The sequence below is a fragment of the Tupaia chinensis genome, unplaced genomic scaffold (genome assembly GCF_000334495.1).
Source record: "Tupaia chinensis unplaced genomic scaffold, TupChi_1.0 Scaffold139677_1, whole genome shotgun sequence".
Classification (NCBI taxonomy): Eukaryota; Metazoa; Chordata; class Mammalia; order Scandentia; family Tupaiidae; genus Tupaia; species Tupaia belangeri.
Window position 1 is genome coordinate 714,317 of NW_006199558.1, and position 25,197 is coordinate 739,513.

The 25,197-nt window shown below is 35.9% G+C and overlaps 1 protein-coding gene across 2 annotated transcripts in view; it reads right to left on the minus strand.

Moving 5' to 3' along the window:
- The window catches only part of THSD7A (thrombospondin type 1 domain containing 7A), a 491,805-nt gene that overhangs the window by 235,039 nt on the left and 231,569 nt on the right, over positions 1 to 25,197 (minus strand). For both annotated transcript variants that reach the window (XM_006162059.3, XM_006162058.3), the window contains exons 3-4: positions 7,732 to 7,980; positions 2,836 to 3,017 (exon numbers count right to left, since the gene is read on the minus strand). In XM_006162059.3, the coding sequence (XP_006162121.1) occupies positions 2,836 to 3,017; positions 7,732 to 7,980 (431 nt within the window). The remainder of the gene's footprint in view (positions 1 to 2,835; positions 3,018 to 7,731; positions 7,981 to 25,197) is intronic.

Consider the following 25,197-nt stretch of genomic DNA (forward strand, 5'->3'; position numbering starts at 1 on the left):
ACATACACCTTAATAAAGATTTGCTTTTGTGTTTTCTTCCTTTTTTAATGACTTTTCTTCTTGGTGCTCTGTAGTGGTTTGATAGAATAGAGAGGACTCTATAAAAATTATTTTAAAAAATCTAGTTGTAAGTCAGAATTCTGAAAGATCTTTTGAAAGCAATAACCTACAGGACATAATTGACATTCAAAAACTAAAATCTGATCTACCTCTAGCAATGAAATTATATTACTTTGAAAGGATTGCTATAATAAATCTACCTAAGGGTGCTAAAAATACAGTTATTAAAGTGACCAAGAAAATATTAATATACTAACAGTACATGTTTTATTCTACTTCCTTACGACCTCAAGATACATTAGTAGTAAAATATATCCCTAGGCTAGATTCCTGAATGAGTTGACATGCTGTATAAAATTAGTAGACACAGAAAAATTAAATTTTGAAAGTTTCAAATACAAAACTTCAGTGCTTCTCTTCCATGAATTACTAGTCCCTATTATTACTCTTTTTTTTTTTTTTTTTTGGAGGGGTGAGGGGAGATCTCTTTTGTTTTTTAAAACATCAATTTCTTTCCCTTCTTTTCTGATCATTCTTGTTCACATTCCTTCCCTAAATAGTCTCCCTTTTTGGTGTCTTTTTTTGGTATCACTAGGGTCTTTATATTCTTTTCTTTTTTCCAATAACTTGTTTCCTATCCACTACTTGCCACATATAAGATGTTAATCTGTCAGGAAATGTACTAACTAGAGTAATACATCTGTACCGTTCTGTTGCTTTTATCTTAGAGACTCCAAAATTGATTAGATCAGCACCTGGACCCCACACCTAACATCCTTCAGGAAGATAGTTGCATGTATTTGTGAGCTTTAACATGCTCATCTTTGTAGGCAAGCTTTGTCCTTTGTTTTTGCTTTTTTCTTTAGTGCCTTAATACACCCTGCTCTCTCTTCCTGGAATAAACTATCCCTTGCATTCCTGACCCACTTATTTGTGAGTATCATATCCATCATCATTCAGTTCAAGTGCCACTTGCTCTATGAAAGGTTCGGTTTCTACAATGCCCTACAGTCATTCTAAAACTAAGTTGTACAGTATATCTATTGTATTATAACTATTGATTTGTTTATGCATCATATTTTTTATAACATGAAATATGTATTGATATTTCTCTCAGTATCTTATACAATTTTTAGAATTCTGTTGGTAACAAATCAATGTGTTTTGAATGGATTAGTAAGAGAATGGCAGAAGTCCTGCTATCCCTCAGATAGAAGGAGAGTAAGAAGGATTAACAGCACTGCTTATAAACAGTCACATTTGGGTGAATTCAATAATTCCTATTCAATTTTAATTCAATTGAATTCCTAATTAAATGTAAACTTTATCCAATAATGACAAGAATTTTATAGTAACACTTTTTTTTCTTTAAAGATTTTTGCTATAGGGCATGTGCACTCATTGGAGAGACAGAGAGAGACAGAAAATGAGAAATCATTCCCCAGGGGGATGGCCACACTGTAATCCCTTCTCCTCCATTCTTCTCTCTGGATCTTGGGCATGCATGCACACATGCCCAGCATGAGTTTTAAGCCCTTGGTCCTGTTCCACTATGTGGGAGTCTAGCAATGTAACCATTATGTCATCTGCTGGTCCCTAGAGTAATATTAATATATAATATATAATAATACATACTTTCAATGAAGGCTACATTCACTTATTATTTTGCATTTAATGCATCTGGTCCCCAAATTGATATGTGTGTGTAGAAATATCTTTTCTTTTACTGTAGTTTTTATTCTGTGTTTAATTTATAATCAAAATAAAAATTTTACTCAATATCATAATTAACTTTAAACCATGTTTTAACAAAATTAGTTTATTTGTTTTTTCTTTTTTTGGAGAAGTTTTTAGCTATAGGGTGTGTGCGCACGCCAGAAAGACAGAGAGAGACTGAGAGACAGAAAGTGAGAAATCACCCTGCAGGGGGGATGGCCACGCCACAATCCCTTCTCCTCCATTCTCCTCTCGGGATCTTGGGCACACATGCACATGTGCCCGGCGTGAGTTTAAGCCACCGGGTCCGGGACGCGAACCGCGGTTGACTACATGGGAGTCCCATGTAGACATAGCCATTACACTAACTGCTAGTCCTAAAATGAGTTCTTTTTTTAAAGTGGCTTTTACTTTCTACATAAACCAAATTGGAATTTTGAGTTTATATTTGCCTTCTTAAATATGTATAATTACAAGATGAATTTTTATTTTCATTTTGTAATTAATTAGGCCTGCTAAATTTTGACACAGAAGTTGAGTCAGGAAGGCATTTAAATAAAACATTTAAAAGTGGAGCTAGCAGGTGGTATAGTGGTTAAGGTGCTGGAATTCCACATGGTCAACTTTGGCTCGAGTCCTGGACCCAGCAGCTTAAAACTCATGCTGACCATGTGTGCATGCATATTCAAAATCCCAAGGGGAGAATGGAGAAGGGACTGCAATGTGGTCATCTCCCCCTTGGGGGTGATTTCTCATGTTCTCTCATTGTGCTTCTGGCAAGCAGACACACCCTATAGTAAAAATCTAAAAAAAAAAAAAAAAAAAAAAAGAAAAAAAAAAAAACTTGCCAGTAAATCAGCACTGAGCAAAGGTGGAGTTATACTCATAGTTTCCCCCCCACAACCATAATGTGGATTACCATTTGCCATAGCAGACACTGACCATAATGTAAACAGAAAATGGCTCTTGGCCCTAATGCCTGTGTAGATATTCCTCCAGGGTAGTTACATGCTTGGTCTCTGTGTAGGAAGGAGTCTTGGAAAAAAAATCAAAGTTTACCTTCTTTGTCCTTCTGGGCATTTACATGTGAGAGGAGGTTTTCGTTGACTTGCACACAGTACACCTCTCGGGTCTGGACGCCTCCTCCACAGAGGGCCGTCTGGTTTCCACGTCTCTTGTCTTGCTGACTGAGCAAGGGATCCACCCGGCACTCTGTCCACTCTGTAGTTCTCCAGCCATACCTAAGAAAGAAAATGCCAGCAGGGGCAGTCATATTCATTGAATGAAACTCTTCCCTAATTCTCTCATATATATTTTTGCCTTAGTAAATTAGTTTAATTTTTTTTTTCTTCTAGCATCCATCATAAACTACATCTATGGGGCAGATTCGGTTTGAAGCCCATCTTTATCCTCATCAGTGCTCCATTTATAGAGGGGTTAAATTTAGGGTGAACTGTTTTATTGCAACTACAGGAATTGCTTATAAATATTTTATGAAGAGAACATAATGCTGAAAACATGACATTTTATGTTCAATTAAGCTGAACCCAGGCTTGCCCTCTCTGGATGCTTACAAACAAAAAAGGATTGAATTTGAGAATGGAAATTGTGATGATGAACTCAAATGTTTGTTTCATCTTTTATAAAATGAATGAAAATTGCTTTTTCATACTGGAGTAAAATTACCATTGTGTTTTAGGAGTAAAAACATAGCAGAACTATTCAGAGCCTTCTCTCTTTTTCTTTTTAAGAATAAAAATTTTTTCTGCAGTACCGAGCATCCCTGATGAGTGCTGATAAATGATGAAAAGAGCTGACGTGTCTAATCAGAGAAGTACAAGAAAGACAATCTACGGCACTCAGTTAAAGCTCCAATCAAGATTATGGTGTGAAAGAAACGTCGGGGATTGTCAGTCAAACCCGTGCTTAAAGCAGATAGCCAGGGAACCATTTCCCAATGCCACTGAAGATAGAAAGTGATGGCATTTCTCCACCTCAAGGAAAATGGATATTCTAAAAGCACAATGAAGATGACTCATGTGGCACTTTGTGGCACTTTAACTAAGATGCTTCCTTGATAATCAGATAAACAGCCAACATAAGTACAAATGGATGCACTAATGTCCGTCTCAATTAGACAGAAAGGTTAAATGGACTCTCAGATGTCTGATCTAGGTACTCTGTTAATGGTTAAGCTGCATGACAGGAAAGCTGAGTTTCATACATTTATTTAAGTTTTGTAAGTGGGAATTCCTGAGTTGTAGGGTCAAGTCATCAAGGAGTAACACTTTTGAATTTGTTTATAAAGAAAGGGCAGCACTTAAGTCAGTCCTAGAAACACGGTAATTGATGCCTGGTTGGATGACTAGGTTAGGAAGGGTCCAAGGAGCAAACCAAAACCAAATCAGTCATTTATGAGGGGACTGCACATGGTGGTAGGGGGAGCACAATCATTTTATTTATTTTTAGAATGGACCACGAATTTAGGTCATCTGCTGAGTCCTGTGTAAGGAATCAACTTTCAATGCCAATTGATTATACATTCTAAAAAATTGCTACCCTCACAAAAGAGGAAGGAGAAAGAAACTCAAAGATGTATAAATTTGTTTTGTTAATGATGTTCAGGTATATTCTCAGATATGAGAGAATAATGAATAATGAGCCTTCCCTGTCACAAAAATAGAAGAAATTCATAACAGAAAACACCAGAAATCTTGGCAACTTTGTTGAGTCCAGTGTGCAGAGAGGAGCCACAGAAGTCAATGGAATAGGCAGAGATGTTAGGAAGAAAATTCTCTGTGGTGTTTTTATTCTTTTGCTATATTGAAGGATAATGGGTGATTCTAAAGTGCTGCAGAATTGAAGATATTTTATAAATCATCACTATTTTTGTCATAATTGTTAATAGTAATACTAGTAGTAATAATTTGCCTTCTCACTGGTTCATGAAGTTCAGGCTGAATGCACTTCAAACGTATGGAATATTCCATAGAAACTCTCAATAAAGTTCAGGCATTTCTATTGAGAAATGAAGACTCTTAAGTTGTTTTATATTAAAATGAAGCTGGAATATTGTTATTTTATAAATTATCACTATTTTTGTCATAATTGTTAATAGTAATACTAGTAGTAATAATTTGCCTTCTCACTGGTTCATGAAGTTCAGGCTGAATGCACTTCAAACGTATGGAATATTCCATAGAAACTCTCAATAAAGTTCAGGCATTTCTATTGAGAAATGAAGACTCTTAAGTTGTTTTATATTAAAATGAAGCTGGAATATTGTTATTTTATAAATTATCACTATTTTTGTCATAATTGTTAATAGTAATACTAGTAGTAATAATTTGCCTTCTCACTGGTTCATGAAGTTCAGGCTGAATGCACTTCAAACGTATGGAATATTCCATAGAAACTCTCAATAAAGTTCAGGCATTTCTATTGAGAAATGAAGACTCTTAAGTTGTTTTATATTAAAATGAAGCTGGAATATTGTTATTTTATAAATTATCACTATTTTTGTCATAATTGTTAATAGTAATACTAGTAGTAATAATTTGCCTTCTCACTGGTTCATGAAGTTCAGGCTGAATGCACTTCAAACGTATGGAATATTCCATAGAAACTCTCAATAAAGTTCAGGCATTTCTATTGAGAAATGAAGACTCTTAAGTTGTTTTATATTAAAATGAAGCTGGAATATTGTTATTTTATAAATTATCACTATTTTTGTCATAATTGTTAATAGTAATACTAGTAGTAATAATTTGCCTTCTCACTGGTTCATGAAGTTCAGGCTGAATGCACTTCAAACGTATGGAATATTCCATAGAAACTCTCAATAAAGTTCAGGCATTTCTATTGAGAAATGAAGACTCTTAAGTTGTTTTATATTAAAATGAAGCTGGAATATTGTTATTTTATAAATTATCACTATTTTTGTCATAATTGTTAATAGTAATACTAGTAGTAATAATTTGCCTTCTCACTGGTTCATGAAGTTCAGGCTGAATGCACTTCAAACGTATGGAATATTCCATAGAAACTCTCAATAAAGTTCAGGCATTTCTATTGAGAAATGAAGACTCTTAAGTTGTTTTATATTAAAATGAAGCTGGAATATTGTTATTTTATAAATTATCACTATTTTTGTCATAATTGTTAATAGTAATACTAGTAGTAATAATTTGCCTTCTCACTGGTTCATGAAGTTCAGGCTGAATGCACTTCAAACGTATGGAATATTCCATAGAAACTCTCAATAAAGTTCAGGCATTTCTATTGAGAAATGAAGACTCTTAAGTTGTTTTATATTAAAATGAAGCTGGAATATTGTTATTTTATAAATTATCACTATTTTTGTCATAATTGTTAATAGTAATACTAGTAGTAATAATTTGCCTTCTCACTGGTTCATGAAGTTCAGGCTGAATGCACTTCAAACGTATGGAATATTCCATAGAAACTCTCAATAAAGTTCAGGCATTTCTATTGAGAAATGAAGACTCTTAAGTTGTTTTATATTAAAATGAAGCTGGAATATTGTTATTTTATAAATTATCACTATTTTTGTCATAATTGTTAATAGTAATACTAGTAGTAATAATTTGCCTTCTCACTGGTTCATGAAGTTCAGGCTGAATGCACTTCAAACGTATGGAATATTCCATAGAAACTCTCAATAAAGTTCAGGCATTTCTATTGAGAAATGAAGACTCTTAAGTTGTTTTATATTAAAATGAAGCTGGAATATTGTTATTTTATAAATTATCACTATTTTTGTCATAATTGTTAATAGTAATACTAGTAGTAATAATTTGCCTTCTCACTGGTTCATGAAGTTCAGGCTGAATGCACTTCAAACGTATGGAATATTCCATAGAAACTCTCAATAAAGTTCAGGCATTTCTATTGAGAAATGAAGACTCTTAAGTTGTTTTATATTAAAATGAAGCTGGAATATTGTTATTTTATAAATTATCACTATTTTTGTCATAATTGTTAATAGTAATACTAGTAGTAATAATTTGCCTTCTCACTGGTTCATGAAGTTCAGGCTGAATGCACTTCAAACGTATGGAATATTCCATAGAAACTCTCAATAAAGTTCAGGCATTTCTATTGAGAAATGAAGACTCTTAAGTTGTTTTATATTAAAATGAAGCTGGAATATTGTTATTTCTAAGATTATTCATGATGTCTTGAACACAACCTTTTTAAGGACAGAAAGACTATAACCAAAGTAATATCACCCAATATTTCAAAACTAGTCTTATTTTACCTGGATTCAATAAATATTTATTGGGAACTTATTATATGCCAAGTCCTAGGATGACAGCAAAAACAAAAAAATAAGCAACAAAAAAACTTTAACAAAATCACTATTCTTATCCTCATGGAACATAAAGTCTCATTATTTTGATGTAGCACTCTACTCAACTGAGCAGAATTTATTGTATACAGTAATGAACTTTGATAGGTAACAGGAACCTATGTCTTTAAAGTTTATTTTATGTTATAGAGGGAGCTTGGCAGATTATGGCCCAAGGATCCAATCAATCTGTCACATGATTTTGTCAGTAAAGTTTTATTGGAATGTACTCACATTCATTTGTTTACATATTGTCTACAGCTTCTGTGGTAAATCATTACAGCAGAGACAGATGGATGGCCCACAAAGTCAAGAGTACTTACTACCTGTTGCTATTATAGAAAGTACATAAACACAGAATTGCTGCTAAAAACCTAATCTTTGTGGAAATGTGGAAATACACTGTGTTAAAGACACTTCCATTGTGTAATGCTAGATTTTAAAAATTGTTTTTGTAAAGAGATATTTCATTCTTCCATTTAGATTGTGTAAACCCACCATTTCCCAACATTTTTCAGCTGACCTTAAACAGATAAAAGGACATGAAATTTGGACAGACACTGCATCTGCCTTCATTTACTCACATGGCACAGGGGGCAAGTCCATCTCCTTGAGACACGCAAGGCTCTTTTTCCTCAAGTTCTGGACACTCCTTTTCACTGCCAATAGGAAACTGCCTGATCGCCCGTGTCCTCACACGTGTGCCCGTAGGAGATGCCATATCATGGCATGTTTTTGAGCATGGGCTCCATTCTGACCACTCAGACACCTGACACTCTTTGGCGATCACACAGGACTGGAAGGTCATTGGTAGCTTCTCTTGCTGGCAAAAGCTGCAAAAGAGCATTGATATTCTCATCACAGACTCACAGGCAGCTATGAACATTGTCTTCTACACTCCAGAGTAAAATCAGCTTGGACATTTTTATTTCTCCTTGGAGATGTGATTTCAATTTCATTGAAAATATATCAACATTTACGATGTGCAAACGCAGTTAGACTCAAAGCTAACATTTGCATTTCCTCCTATTTTGTAAGAGTTGTTAAACCATTTATAGGAAACAGAAAGTAGAGGGGATTAAGCAAAATTAGCTATAGCTAAGTTTACCATATTGTTCATTTTACTCATTCCAGATTTGTTTTAATTTAGAAAATGAGAAACCCAGAACTGTTAGCATATGCTAATTCCCATTCTGTCTAGTGATTCAAGTAAACATGTCTGGCTAACTTTATGCAATATTGTTTTGAATAGAAAAAGTAATTTAATATGTGCCTTAACATTACTCTTACTATAATATAAAATGTTAGCTGTGACTTATAATTATGATATATGTTTATTCAAATACATGAATTTTCCCATTCATATTTTAATACACATTATACAAATGGGCATTTTAATTAAATGCATAAGTATTACAAATATTCATCTATTCACCTGTATACTGTGGAGAACTCCTCTAAATATATCTCTGACCAGTAAAGTATTTATGTTCAAACTCTATTTACTCCTACTCAAATTAGAAGGATGTTGTATTCTAAACTATAATGTTTACATGTGAATATGAACATGTTATGAATGTCAACCTGCAAGGGCACATGCTCTTGGAGCAGTTTTCCTGGAATTGGATAGACTTACATTGATTCTTAGTTGAACTCAACCATTCATACTATTGTTTATTGTTTATTCCATTCTCAATAAACAATAGTATGTATATATATATGTGTGTGTGTGTATATATATCAATATACACACACATACACATACACACTTATATAATACACAACATGAAGAGCCATCTGGTCCAATGCAAAAATGCACTGAAAATTCTTTCTCATTATTCAGGTGCTATATTTAGCAATGGTAGTCAACCATAGAGAGAGGCAGATCTATTTTAATGTAAGAATTCACATTCAATCTTCTTAGTCCTACTGGCATATATATGAAAATTGCATTCCTAGGAGACAATTAGAACTCAACGCATCAAAGTCAATTTGTCTGTGTTGATAGGTCTAGGAAAAAGATGATCTGACAGTGGTAAAAGGGATCTGGGAGTCAGTTCTGTTTTCCCTGTAACAACAGAGAGGAATAAAATTCCATTTATTTTTTCATTCTTTTTTTTTTTTTTTCAGATAGATTTTTGCTATAGGCCACATGTGTTTGTCAGAGAGACAATGTAAGAAATCACTCACCAGGGGCAGGGATGGGGAGGGAAGGCCATGCTGCAATCCCTTCTCCTCCATTCTCACCTCAAGATTTTGGGCACACATGCACACATGCCTGGCCTCAGTTTCAAGCCACTGGATCTGGGACTCAAACCATGGCTGACCACAATGGGAGTGCCTTAAACACTATGACACCTGCTCGCCCTAAAATCCCATTTCTACTTGGACATGTATTGAGTTTTAATGATACATTGGGTACAATGTTAACTGTGGAGCAAAACCTCTGTGATGAGCAATTATTGCTCCCATACTTGGGAGTTTATCTATGAAAAATCAGACAAAATAGTGATGAAAGGAAACTCTATGATGCATCTCTTATAAAATTCTACATATATGTCTGCTAAATTACCTTTCTTGAAATTTTTCATATACAAATGTATATGTTCACCCTCTAATATTTATCAAGTGCATATTCTATGTTCAGGCAAATAATTAACAGTCCTTTTTAACCTTTTCTAGAGAATGTCACTATTGGCTAACTGCCTCCAGTTATAGTTACTCTGGTAACCTCACGGAAGTTGGAATGTCAACTATGTTACTAAATCATATTATATGTAATAAAATTACTCCTTTAGATAAATAGCACCTGCACTGGGAAAACCATGAATAACCAGTAGGTGGTCACAGCTCTGGGCTCCCCTACATGTGGCAACTCTTGGAACAGAGCTCATCACTTATAAAGGTATCACCTGTGGGACATGAAGCTTTTAAACCACTGAACATACCTGACTTGGAACTTGTGTTCTTCAATCTGAGCCATGCTGAATAGATTTCTAGAGAATTTCCAGCAGGTGAAAACTCTGTGGTAACTACAATGATGATAGTTCTGGTTCCTATAATATTTCCTTCTAAGATGACTGACACCAAGTTTGATTTATGGTAGTCTGTGAGTCTCATGTCTTGTGAATTTAAATGTTTGGTAGTGTTAAAAGCTAAACTCACTCAATATTCTCAATACTTATTTAATGTAGGCATCACTATTAGTTCCATTTCAAATGGAAACAGCATCCTGGAGGTTATAGAATTTGTTCAAGATCAGGTAACTATTAAATAGTATAGTGGAATTTGAACTTAAGAGTGTCTAAAAGCAAAGCCCATTCTCTTAAACACTCTGCCCTACTTCTCAGTTTACACTGGCTGTAAATCTCAATTTATTAGAGCAACTGCTGTAGTTGGGGACGATGTCGAAGTTACTGACATATCATGAATCAACTGACATCCCTGTTTCACACACTTAGGTTTTGTATTGTCTATGCACTCTGCAAATGTGCTGCCTGTCTAAGCAATTATATGAAATCCAGGGCAAACACATGTTCCTAATAAATGTTAACACAGGTCCTACATATGAGAAAGTAGCAATAAACACAATAATAATGATAAAGTATATGCTTATATAAATTCTCATGTATGTGGGATATAACACACACACACACACACGTGAGAAAGTCTTCAAAAAGTGTATAGAAAATGCATATTACGGGGCAAGCCAGTATGTGGTGGTTAAGGCAGCTGAATCCCACATGGCTGATGCTGCGGTTCATCTCAGACCTGGTAGCTTGAAAATCATAATGAGCTTGTGTGCATAAGTGCCCAAAATCTTGAGAGGAGGGACAAATGGAGAAGAAATTGCAGCATGACCATTCCCTATGGTGGGGGTTGGGGATTTCTCATATTTCCCTTCTCCTCCCATCTCTCTCTCTAGTGAACACATGTGCTCTCAGGAAAATTATGGGAAAAAAAAGAAAATGACATTATGAAAAAACTACAAGGATTGCAATTTTTTGGTACCAAAATAAACTCATCCTTTAATTCTATTTTTCTGTGAACTTTTTAAATCCACTATTTATATAAAATGTAATGTTACAATTTTCTAATACCGCGAGCCTATCAACAAACATGTATTAATTAACTCCATTTAATACTGGGTTTCAGCTACACAAAGACAGATTACAGTAATTAAGCTGAAAGCATATAATTGTGCTAGGGGAGGCACAGAAGGTAACATAGAATAGTAGGTTACTATGGTGAATTTGAAACTACATATTAGAATTTGTCAGGTTGAGATGAAGGTATTTAATGGACTTATGAGATAAAATAGCTTTTTTAGGTTATTTGTTTATTTGTTGGGAGGGTAAAATAGATTTTTTTCCCTTGGTTTCAATATAGGAAATCTGTAACTAGAAGTGTACATAAGAATAAAAACTGAAGGGCTAGGTTAGGTGCCAGGTAGTTATATAGATTCAGAATAAAACTTCCTGAGGGTGAGAGTGCCATTGAAAGATTTAGAATAAAGAAAAAAAGATATGTGTAATTTTTGTAGATTCTGGTGGTGAGGTAAGAGAGTGGATTATTAGGATACAAGGCTGGAGACAAGAGAGATTTTCCTGATGAAGGTAATATTAATATTTATAATACACATGTTAAGTGCTTATTATGTGCCAGGTACTTTTTAAATCTTCACTTGTATAAATGCATTAAATTATTTAAACCTCACAATCATCTTACAAAGTTGATATTATCGTTATTTTGGCTCTATTGACGATGAAGCTAAGCACATGAGGTAAGAAGCTGTCCCGAGGTCTTGCTTAGTAAGTAGTCAGTCTAAGGGAGTCTGAACATGGAGTTATCCATCAATGAATGTCCACAATGACCCATGTACCATGTTGAGAGTTGGAGATTTGCCTAGAATATCTCATGTTATCCTAACCATGACTTTGTAAGGCACAGATTCAAACCCCTTACCTCTCTCTCCTCCCTTATTTTTTTTAATAGTTCCTTTCAGGTATTCTCTAAATGCATCATTTTTCAAAAACCATGTTTTAAATAATAAAAGTTCTATTTTTTAATACAATTTTTATTTTTACATCACATTTAATCACATATATCTTTTCAAGCATGATTACCATGCATATTAGTCAAGACAAAGACATTACCATATACATCATCAGCAAACAGCTTTTCATTTTTTGGTCAGTTAAGCATACTTTTTTTTTTTCCCCTTTTTCTTCCTGTTCCCTTCCTGCCTCCCTCAATTACCCACCCCCGTATTATCCTTATCATTAGTCTATTATCTATTGTTGCCCTCCCTGCTACGTTATCTTCCAAACTTTGACTTTCTGCCATAGAACGTAGATAATCAGTATATATTGAGTGGGAACATACAAAGTCTATTTTTCATAGTCTGGATTGCTTCACTGAGCATTAAGTCTTCCATATCCATCCACTTTGTATCAAATGTCAAGGTTTCATTGTTTTTTTATGACTGAGCAGTATTCCATAAAGTATACATGCCACATTTTTTTTCAATCCAATCATTTATTTTTGGACGTTTGGGTTGATTCCATGTCCTAGAAATTATAAAACTGAAATAAACATGGATGCACAAGTGTTTTTCCAACTGAAGGTTTTTCTATCCTTTGGGTAAATACCCAAAAGTAGAGTTACTGGGTCATATATTAGTTCTATTTGTAGGTTTCTAAGAAGTCTCCCTATTGTTTCTGAAAGTGGTTGTACTAATTTACATTCCCCCCTACAGTGTCAGAGAGTTCTCTTTTCACCACAGCTTCACCAGCACTTATCATTATTTATCTTAATTTTAGCCATTCTGACTGGGGTTAAGTGGTATCTCATTGTGGTTGTGATCTGTATTTCCCTATGATAAGAGATGGCAAGCATGTTTTCACATACTTTTGGGCCATTCATATGTCTTCTTCAGAGAACTGTTGGTTCAGCTCTTTTTCCCATTTTTTCCCATCTTTTAATTGGATTATTTTTTGGGGGGTAGGTAAGCTGCTTCAGTTCCCGTTGAGTGATTTTCAAATGTGATTCTTGCACTTTAAGTATATTCTGTTATGAGTCCCTTATCTGAGGTATAATTTTCAAATATATTCTCCCATTCTGAGAGTTGTCTTCTCACTCTATTTATTGTTTGTTTGGCTGTGCAGAAGCTTCTCAGCTTGATATAGTCCCGTTTGTCTATTTACAGGACTACTTACTATGTTTGGTGATCTTCTTTAAGGAGTCTTTGCCTGCTGTAGGGTATTCAAGAGTTTCTCCTGTGTTTTCTATTTTAAAAAATTATTCTAGAGGCCATGTGTGCTTCAGAGAAAGAAAGGTAGAGAAAAAAAAGAGGGAGAGAGCACCCCCTATGGGGACTGGTCACATAGCAATCACTTCTCTTACCTCTTGGGATTTGGGACATGCACATACGTGTAGTCAGCCATTTTTTCAAGCTATAGGGTCTGGGACTTGAACCTGACTATTGGTCATATGAGCTCTGGTTCCCTGAAACACCAGATGATATGCTTGCCCTAAAACTCTTTAATATCACAATCCTTTTATTTACTACATGCTTCTTTGTTCCAGCTTTATTGAGGTGTGATTTACTTTACAGATAAGAAAATGGAACCTAAATGTCTTTTCAAAGTCATACAGTTAGAAAGTAGCAGAGTTAGGATTCAAACAAGATCATTCTGCCTATGAAGTTAATGAGAGTGCCAACAAGGCAAAGAAGAAAGTTAAAGTAATTTTTATAAAACACAAGAAAAGAGTTAGAAACCATATGACCTGGTGGATAGGTGATAGGAGTTTCCAAATTTGGCAATGTGGTAACCAGCATTGCAATTTCTAGAATGGAGACTACATAATGACAAGGAACTTTCTAGCAGTTCATAAAATACATTCAACATTACTATCCTGACTTGATATGGATCTTCAGTAGGAAGGTCCAAAATTAAGTGTTTATTTGAAAAGTCTAAATGGCATATGTGCCATTCAGAAATCACAGAGTTCAAAGCCAAGGCCACAGAAGTGAATGACTGGCACTCATTTTAGGCCTGCATCATTCACACATGGTTTACAGTAGACCCTGGGGTGACCAAGAGCACTGTAATGTTTATTAATTTATTTTTTTGATTATTAGAGAGACTACATGAGGTCATTAGATCATCAGTGGTTAATAAATTGTCCAGCTGCCATTCTCTGCCATTCCCTGCTTTACTGACTATATAAAAACTTGACACTATAGAGGTTAAAAAAACTATACATTTAGGTTCATTATGCTCTTCATGAGAACATGCTCCCCTCTAGGAAGACAAAAGGTATGGGTGATCTAGGGCAAGCTGGGAGGAGAGATGATGGTCACTGCGATAGCTGCATTTTCATTATGTGCCACGTTCAGGATGGCCAGATGGCTAAGACTGAATAGAACTAAAACTTGGCTTCGAAAAAGCAACAGATGTTACTTGGCACACCTTGTATCAGATAAAGAATAATTAAGTGACTATCTTAAAAAATGCAAAAGTAGAGGGGAACGTTTAATATTTGTGTTTGAGGAGGCTTTCTCAAAAGATGACAGAGCAGAAATATCTCTGAAAGTTACTTTTAACAGTTACTCTGATTATCCAGTATACTTAACATTTTACTATTTCCAGTTGAGGTTAAAACTCCTAAACTAAAAACTTCATTTCATCTTATTTTTTACTAATTCAGGTTTTACTGCACAAAAATAGAATGCCATTTCTGATTTTTTTTTCCTAAAATGATTTCTCCAGCTTACTTAATCATCATAACACCTGTGAAAACATTCTTTCTGAAGGTTGCCTAATTAATCTCCAAATATCACTATCACTTTTTGCTTCTTAAACGGAAACTTCTCTAGACCTCCCATCTGCTAATCAATGTTCTTTGCAATCTGTCACTAATTCTGCTGTCCTTTCTCAGGTTGTCACTCAGTCAAAATTAACTCTTGCACAGCCCACCTGAGACCTGTAGCCCCCAATTTTGCCCATTCTCCCCACTCACTCCAGAGAAAAGTAGCCTAAAACTATCTATCCATTTTTGCCTGAGTCACCCCTCCCTCAAACAGCCCCATGTAATAATTTTTCCTTCTTATGGGAAGTAGATCGAATTAATCTAATTGCAAATATAATGTCACAGCTATTGGCAAGAAATGTGTGTCCTTTCCAAAGAGGTGGACTGCATATCTGCACAGAGATGGAAAAAGAAAAGGCACCTGTGAATGCCCTATTTAAAACTTTGCTTACAATTACTTGTTTAATCTTAATCTTTCTCTTTTTATATCTATAAATACATAGATATATTTGTATATATCTATGTCTATAGAGATAGTGTAGATCTCTCTCTCTAATATATATATATATATATATATCTCACCTGTGAAAACATGCCTTCACTCTGAAGGTTGACTAATTAATCTCCAAATATCACACTCATATATTTACAGATAGATCTCTATCTATAGACATCGATAAGTGGATATGACAAAAAGATTTTTCTCTTTTTGTTTCTAATATGGCCCAAAAATATAGAAGAACAATAAAGTTACAGTTGGATATTGGATGTCACTATAGGCCCACTGTTCGTAACCCAGAGAAAGGAATGAGAGTGCTCGCACTAACTTCTCATCATCTTGCTGAAGTCTAACAGCAGCAATCTGGGGCTCTGCAGGTGGAAGTTGTTTCTGGAGACTTTAATATAATCTAGAGTTATGCTACACCAACTTTGGTCTGTAGACTAACATGCTGGCATTAGCTGAGAGCTTGTTAAAAATACAGAATCTCAGATATCCACTCCACATTGTTGAACATCTGTGTAACATCCTCAGGAGATCCATTTGCACAAAGATGTTTGAGAAACACTGGTCTAGAGATCATTTCCCCAGCCATTCCAAAAATATAAGCCATTTATAGTTGGCAACTGAATCTTTACCAACATAGCCCTACTTCTTACAAACAACAGAAACAGTAGGTCATACAAAATGGAATTTATATCAGATTGTAGGTGGTTTACAAATTATTTGGAGAGGCTGGAGGCAAAAAAAGTTCAGCCAGTTTCCTGAGAAACTTCCAGCCCTCAGAATCCTTGCCATTTCTCTGATTCATATAGATGTTTTCTATGGCTACAGGAAGCAGTGTTGCATCTGGCAACGGGTACTCTGCCTTTCTCTCCCAACCACAATTCAGAATCCAAGCTCTGTTCTAGCATGTGTTAATAGTTGGGATCTAAATTATATCCAGACACCTGGATGTGAGCAACTTTGGCAAATATCAGTTTTAGTTTTCTGCTTTTGCAGAACTGGAAGTCCCAGTAGAATAGCACTAGTCAAAATGTACCCCGTGGATGAATACAACTGCTAGGTGCATACAATGATCTAACCACAGCATTTGAAAGTAAAGTAGGAAGCAATTTTACAGTAACAAAGTTGCTACAATATCCAAGTGTATGATCCATGGACTCAATGGAGAAGGTATAGGCTAATTTTGTGACTGTTGAATCATGGGAGACCAACAGTTGACATAATGGCTATGTCGCTGGACTCCCATGTAGTTGACTATGGTTCAAGTCCTGGACCCGGTGGCTTAAACTCACGCCAGGCACATGTGCGTGTGTGCCCAAGATCCTGAGAGGAGAATGGAGGAGAAGGGATTGCAGCATGGCCATCCCTCCAGGGGTGATTTCTTGCTTTCTGTCTCTCTGTCTCTCTCTGGCGAACGCGTGCGCCCTATAGCAAAAACCTCTCCCAAAAAAATAAACAAATAAATGTTGAATCATGGTTAGCAGCATGTGGCATAAACTACATTCTAGTCATGCACAGATGGTACATGTTACTGGATCACTAAGAAATCAAACAAAAAGAAAAATGAAATCAACCAACCAAAAATCTGACCCTTCAGCCAAGATAGCCTGAGAAGCTCTGCTCTGATAGAACTGGATGATTGATGAGTTACCCAGTCTGTGATACGAGTTTCTCAACTCTGCTCAATTCCTGACTCCTTTCTGAGGCTTATTTTCAAAAATATTTATTAAATTTTATTTATTTATTATTATTATATTTTAATCTGACCAGAGAGACACACACACACACAGAGAGAGAGAGAGAGAGAGGAAAAGTGAGAAAGCAAACCACTAGGTGTGGGACTCAAACCATGGTCAGCCATGTGGAAGTTCAGTGCCTCAATCACCATGCCACCTCTTGGCCCTTTCTCAAGGTTTATTACACTGTGATTAACTTATATATGACATTACACAAAATAGAAATTATTTTGATACTTAGAGAATATTTTACCTATAAAGAAGATCCATAGTGATATGTATTGTTAAGACTCTGCGTAATTAGTTTGTAATAAGCTGTACAGGAAATGGGAGTCAGGATGGTTTGGTATGACTCTCTCACTTCCTATCTTATCATGTGTGAAGGCTACAGAATAAAAGACTTATGTTGTTAGTTGTAGTCCCCTTGCATGCTTGTTACATAATTATGAATTTATTGGTTTTTTTAAAAAGAATAATTTATTTACTTTTAATTCATTATTATTATTATTATTATTTTAATTTGGCCAGAGAGAGACAGAGAGAGAAAAAAAGGGAAAGTGAGAAAGCAAGTCTGGGATTCAAACTGTGACCAGCCATTTGGGAGTACCATTCCCTAACCACTGTGCCACTTGCTGGCCCCTGATTTTGCTGTTTCATGCCATTGTCTGTAACACACATGTGCATATGCAACAGTTTGGTTTGGGCCATTGAGCCACTATTGTCTGTACCCGGTTTAAGAGGAAGGGAGCACTTAGTCAGCTTGTCCTGTTCAGCCTGGCCCTGCTCCTCCCTGGGGGTCTTGATGAGCCCTGATGGCCTTGGCTCAGCCCAGCTTCACATGCTGTGAACTCCAAAAGGGAAGAAACTCTCTGTGAGTGCTGCTGTCATAGCTCTGTGAGCTTACTGAACTCTGCTAATAAACAACATGACATCAGTGCCTCGTGTCTTTTTCCAGCTCCCTGCATCTGTTCAACTCAGCCTTCATAGGAGGAAAGAAACTTGTAAAACATAAGTACTTACAGTCTTATTTAAAAACATGCTTCCTTCCTATAAAAATGTACATGGATTCAAAACACAATGCAGGTTATAGGAAGATTATTCTATATGAAAAATATTACCTGAATTTTTTTTATAATACAAACATCCCCAGTATTTGTAAAGCAAAGCAACACAATTTGGTGTTCAGAGTAAATTAAAATATCCATTTTGTTTGTGTAAAGCAAAATATATTTGTAGGCTTGTATACTCTGTTATCATGGCATAATCACAGATTTGAACTGCTTATATAATCTGTCCCCCAAGAATAAAAGTGGTTGTTCTAATCCTGGTCAGCAAAATATGAGAGTAATGGGACTTGAACCACATTCAGAGTGTTAGGGTAACTACTGACCTAGAAAAAAAAAAAAAAGACATATATGCTTTTCAAAGGTAGATACATTTTTTTGTTTTTGGAGAGATTTTCACTGTAGGGCGCGTACGCCTGCCAGACAGACAGAGACATAGAGACAGAAAGCGAGAAATCACCCCCCAGGGGGGATGGTCACGCCGCAATCCCTTCTCCATTCTCCTCTCGGGATCTTGGGCACGCACGCACACGCGCCCGGCGTGAGTTTTAAGCCACCGGGTCCGGGACACGAACCGCAGTCGACTACGTGGGAGTCCAGCGACATAGCCATTACGCTGACTGCTGGTTCTCGATACATTTTTTTCAAATATCAGGAAAGCCATCAACCAACTGACAGTTATATTTCTAGTCCCATATGTTCCACAAATCTATGTGGAACTGATTGACTTTTCAAATTATATTCAGAGATTTAGTATTAGAATATAATGCTAGTAGTAGATATAATGCTGATATATATATATATATATATACATATAGATATCGAGAGAGAGAAGAGAGAGAGACTTCCAAAAGTTCATGGTAAAACTAAAAGTACCAATTTAGAGTGGTGTGAAAAAAATTGGAAATCCATTTTTTCATAATATGCATTTTCCATGAACTTTTTGAAGATTGTGTTTGTATGTACTATCTTATTTTTCTAGTGCTAATAAACGGGTCAGGAAGATTGCTCAGTTTTTTGGATTCTCCAATCTTCAGCAAGAAAATAGAAAATGATAGAAAATGATGAATGTTGGGCACATAATCAAGAGACCCAAAACATCCCTAAGCTGCCACTTTTGGGTTGCATGACTGATTAGGTGGTAATCGTTCCTACCCCACAGCTTTTTCATTTGGTGGAATTACATTTCCTAAAAGATTGCTAAGGTTTCTTTCTTGAATACAATTGTATAACCCTCCGGTATTCATAATTTAACCAATCTGAATCGCAACTGATGTGTATTTTCAGATTGAATCTTAAAAAAAAAAAAAAAGATTTCCCCTACCTTTAACATTTCCTGTAATTTATCACTTATTTATAATTTGAATTAATAATTTTACAAATTCCCTGAATGAATTTTATTTACCATGTCTGCCCTTCCCTTCACTGAATTTAGCAAGTTAGAAAGCATAATTCTTATGGAAGCAAAATGCATGTACATTACAACCATTTCCTTCTGAAGACAGAGGTCTTTCCCCTTGCTTTGATCTTTGAAAATCTTTTGTTGAGCTGCTGGGGAATGTTGCCAAATGGTGTCACCAGCCAGCTGGAGTGATCATATGCTCCCTATGAAAGCTGAGGGCTACTTGCTGGTCAGCAGCTGAACGTGAGGAATCAGCATGGTGCGTGTTTAGTAATGGGATAAACTGTTACAGCAGTGAGGCCTCCTCAAAAGAGTTAGTACATAGATTCTCTATCCTTTCTCACAGCCAATGCTTGCATGCGGCTGCTTCTTTATCACCCAGGCTGTTCCAGGCAACAAACCACGGTGAAAATTCATGGCACAATCCCAAATCCTCCGTAAGAGAAAACTGGATTGCTTTATAAAACAGGGTAAAAACTATCTACCAGACTGTAAAAATAATGCTAAGTGACATAATTGATTTTGGCAGTCCTTTTCATCAAAGGCATTCTTTAACCTTAAGGAATTTTTGCCTGTCAGAGTTTTGTTTTCATGACTTAAACCAAACAAAATCAGGAAAATGGAACCACAGGGATAACTTAGGTATCAATTATTTAAAAGGAGAATTACCAAATATCAATTAAAAATTGATTAACTCTCACATAAATTTTATGACAAATGACATAGAGAAAAAAAAACAAGTCTAATACATTCGAGTTAAGGAATAGAGGTTAAAGGCAAGAAAGCTTTGGGGCAGTGATAATGATTGAAAATTCCTCCTTATATTGGTGAGGACATTGGATTCCACTAAAGTTCACTTGATCTGGCCACCCTCCCCCATCCACCCACATCACCACTGCCACTTATTTGTACAACCTAAAGGTCCTGGTGACTTCTGTATTGAAATTAACATAGAACCTAACCCATAAAATGTAACTCATAATTCATAAAAATGTAAGAAAATACAATGTAGTTATTCAGAAATAATGGACCCTTTTCTGCTTCTGATCACCAATGCTAGGATATATTCCTGGTCTTCTTTTCTGTTTTCATTCTCATAAATGAATACCTTTAACCATGACTTTAACTAGAAAAACTATGGACATGATTCCTGAAATGTGACTTCTCCTAAACATTTTATCAGCTTCCCTTCAAACTTGTTGCACATCTTTGCTATACCTCTTGATGCTTCATTGTCAACTCTTTTATGCAGTTCAGAAACAGGTTCTCATAAATCCTTGTACAGAATATATTTTCAAATCATCTAATGATCTCCATTTCCACTTTTATAGCCCTGAGCCGAATATTTTTTTTTTTTTTGTCTCATGACAAGACTAGGAAGATTAACTGCCATTTTTCTCCAATCTGCCCCTTTAGACACTGTCCTGCAATGATCTGTAACAATGACCTTTCTGACAAAATTGTACTCATCCCATTTACCTTCACTCAAGAGCCACAATGACAAGCTCAGAGTTCACTTGATCAGGTTGCAATCCTTTGTCCTGAATTTCAAGGTCCTTCTCATCACCCCTATCATCTTATAGATAGGGAAATACAATACACTGATTACATCCTTCCATTTCATTTTTTCTCTTTAAAAAAAAAAAAATTCCAGAGGGCACACGCGGGAACCAGCAGTTAGCGTAATGGCTATGTCGCTAGACTCCCACGTAGTCGACCCCGGCTCGTGTCCCGGATCCGGTGGCTTAAAACTCACGCCGGCTGCGTGTGCATGCGTGCCCAAGATCCCGCCGAGAGCAGAATGGAGGAGAAGGGACTGCGGCGTGACCATCCCCCGGGGGGGTGATTTCTCGCTTTCTGTCTCTATGTCTCTCTCTGTCTGTCTGGCGAGTGCACACGCCCTATAGCGAAAAAAATCTCTCCAAAAAAAAAAAAAAAAGAATAGCAGAGGGCACACGCCACCAGAGAGACAGAGAAGGGGAGGAAGAAAGCACCCCTCATTGGGCATGGTTATCCACAATCCCTTCTCCATTTCTCTTTTTGGGATTTTGCAGATACTCCCAAACATGTCTAGTATTTTCCAAACCTCTGGGTCCAAGACTTGAACCATACAATCTGCCATGTGGGATCCAACCACAGGGCTGGCCCCGTCCTTCCACTTCTTTATAGCTCCTGATTCCTTCTATCTAAATCTTTCAAAGACCCATTCAAGCTAATGGCACTGTCACTGAATATTCATTTAATAAGGGAAAACATAGACTGTTTAATTTAGATTCGCAAATGACATACTCAGAGCTGGGGAGACTTACTTTAATAGTAATCCATGTGACAAGAGGTAGAGCTGGTCTCTGAAAATAGGGGATCACCAGAGCTGACAAAGAGGGTTTAACTGATTCAATTCAGATGAAACTTAAATGGGGGCAGAACTCTGCTTCATACAGGGAAGAATTACTAAATGCTATTGATGCCCAACAGGTAAAGAGCTGCCTAGGAAGAAATGAGGTCAGTAAGAATCGAAACAGCATACAGGTGACATCCATCAGGACAGTTTAGCGTGGCCATAGGGAAGGAGGCTAAAGGACTTTAGAGAGAAGTCCTGGACTGTCACCCCAGTTCATGTAGAGAAGCTTATGCAATCAGTTGTTACTTTTATTATTAGAGGGGATATCCATGTTTAGTCTTGCTGAATTAAATGCTATGCTGTCCAAAACATTTCTTAAACCAATGGCAGGAAAGAATATAACTGGCCTGAAAAGAGTGGAAAGAGGCCTTTTTTGTTGTTGTTGTTGTTACCTGACTCTCTCCACGTCTCTAACTTAGGAGCAGAATTGACTTTTCTAGTTTATAACATAATTGTGAGAAATCATGTGAAGAGCTGACATAAAAACTACTTTAAATGGTTAATGCTGAGTCTGCTCCATGGCCTAGTGGTTAAGGCAGCAGGATCCCACATGGCCGATCACAGTTCAAATTCTGGGCCTGATCACTTGAAAAATATACCCCAAATCTTCACGATATGGAGAAATGGAGGAAAAAGGGATTTTGGCATGACCAACAGCCACTGGAGGGTGCTTTTTCCCGCTCCCTCTCTCCATGTCTCTCTGTCTCTCTCTGGAGAGTGAACATACTCTCTCACAAATACATTTAAAAAAAAAACTTAATACCTACAATGTTGTTATAAAGATGATGACAGGACTGAAACAAATGAAGTTAAATACCTAGAAGCAGTCTAAGCTCTTACTTAGCCTAAATTTTTTTCTTTTCTGATACAGGAAGGGACACATGATTATTTACTCTTTGTTATTTCTCTCTAATTTTTGCATGTGTAATACTATTTACTCTTCCATTGGGCTTTACACTTCCTCAAATACTTCAGACTGATTTATTCATTTGTTTATTTTGCCTCACTACTGGGAGAGAAATACACAAAATACACTCATCTGATAAACTACAGGATGTAGACAAACAGAAATCATTATCAATGTTGTAGGTGATAGAAGTAAAGAGTATTTTATTTGTAATGAAACTGGAGAAGAGGCTTGAAATTGGAAGATATAAAGGGTTCATGAGATATAGATAGTATTTTAAGACATCCTACCCATCACTCAATAACTCTTTAATCAATTCTCTAAATATGCAGTCTGTGGAATGAAAAATCTAGTTTGCTTAGGTCTTTCTACACTGAGAAATGTGAAAGTAAATCATTTAAAGCAAGATAATTCTGTTTGCCATTCCACAATGCATTCTCAAAGGCTTCAAAAGGCTCAGGGAGGAAACTGTGGAAATCAAAAATAGACTTAAAAGTCAACACCTTTAGAAAATTTGCAATAACTGGGAAAAATGAAAAATCATTACAGCTTGAATGGAAATTCCTTCTCGCATATTTGTACAACTTAATGGAAAACTGACTATTATTGGTTATATTTTTATCTTTCTCTTTTTATTTTTACTATGTTCCAATATATATTATCATTTCTGTTATTTCTCTTTAATGGTGTAGTCTCTTGTTGAATAATATAGTTACATGGGAAAAGATGCTTAAGGGAGATTAATAAAAAGGACAGACCAGAATCCCTGTTAAAATAACTATTGGACATGTTATAAAGCATGCAGGATTTCAAGCTATAAATTGAGGCATAACCTGGACTTTAATAGTCATGGATGTTCAAGAACCTCATCTTTCAGCCTCGATTATATGTATTTGTCAAAACTATGAGAACTGGGAAAAATATTTTTCAGTTAAAATACAGTTTTATTGTATTGTAAGTCTACTTCAAGTGATAGAACTGGACATTTAATGTGCAATGAAAGAAAGGAAGCCCAAATGTTTATTTTAGAGGAGAAAGGCACTCTGTTAGATATATGCATATGGCACTTTAAAATATAAACATTTTCATTTTGGAGAGGGAGTATCTACTATAATATTTTATCGTCTCATGCTGCATATTCTATAACTGATTAATAAGGTTATTCTTCAGAAAATATTAATTGGAATTTTAATGAACAACTATTGTAAAGCAATTGGCCTCTTTTATTACTTGTGAAAATAGTTGCTGTGTATTAAATGTTTACAAAGTAGTAAATACTAATGATCAATGTCATTAATATTAATAGTGCCCATCATCATTGATTTTAATGGTTTGTTAGACATTAAACTTTAATATTTCTTTAGAAAAACTACTAGGCATACCGTCTTTGTAGTCATACACTTATGTTATAAATTTATAGATTTAATAATATAATTTTCTGGGCTTTGATATTTATAAAACAAAGAAATAGATAAGAACAAAGAAGGTGTTGAAGATGGTAGGTTAATCTAGGATACATTGCTGTAACCATAAAATATAATAAAGCACAAATACATATACACATGCATATGTATGTATATGTGTGTGTGTGTTTGTATACACATAGTTGTTGGAAAAGTCATGGCATATTTTTCTATAATTTTCTGTGCATGCATTATGAGGGGCCAGTAGGTGACATAGTGGTTAAGGCACTAGATTCCCACATGGCCAACTGCAGTTGAAGTTCGAGGCCCAGACCTAGCAGCTTGAAACTCACACAGGGTGTGTGTGCATGCCCCAAATCCTAAGAAGAGAATAGAGAAGAAGGGATTGTGGTGTGGCCATCCACCCTGAGGGGTGATTTCTCATTTTCTCTGTATCTCCCTGCATCTCTGGTGAGCATATGCACTCTATATCAAATATCTCTCTCTCTCAAAAAAAATTATGACTTTTCTGACACCCAGTATGTATGTATGTTTGTGTGTGTGTGTGTGTGTGTGTATCCACTGAAAGATAAAGTAAATGAGACACAGAAATGTCAAGCCATTAGCCAAATCCATGAAATTGCTGCTACTGCTCCTCCAGATTTATCACTGCCGTCCACGAACTCACTGAGACTTGAGCCCTCGTGACAGTGCCAGACCTGAAGCTATTATATTATGTCCTAATTGGCCGATGGAAAAAGTACCAGATTTTTGCTTCGAGGATAACATGCCTCTCCTAGTGGCTCTACTAAATAGC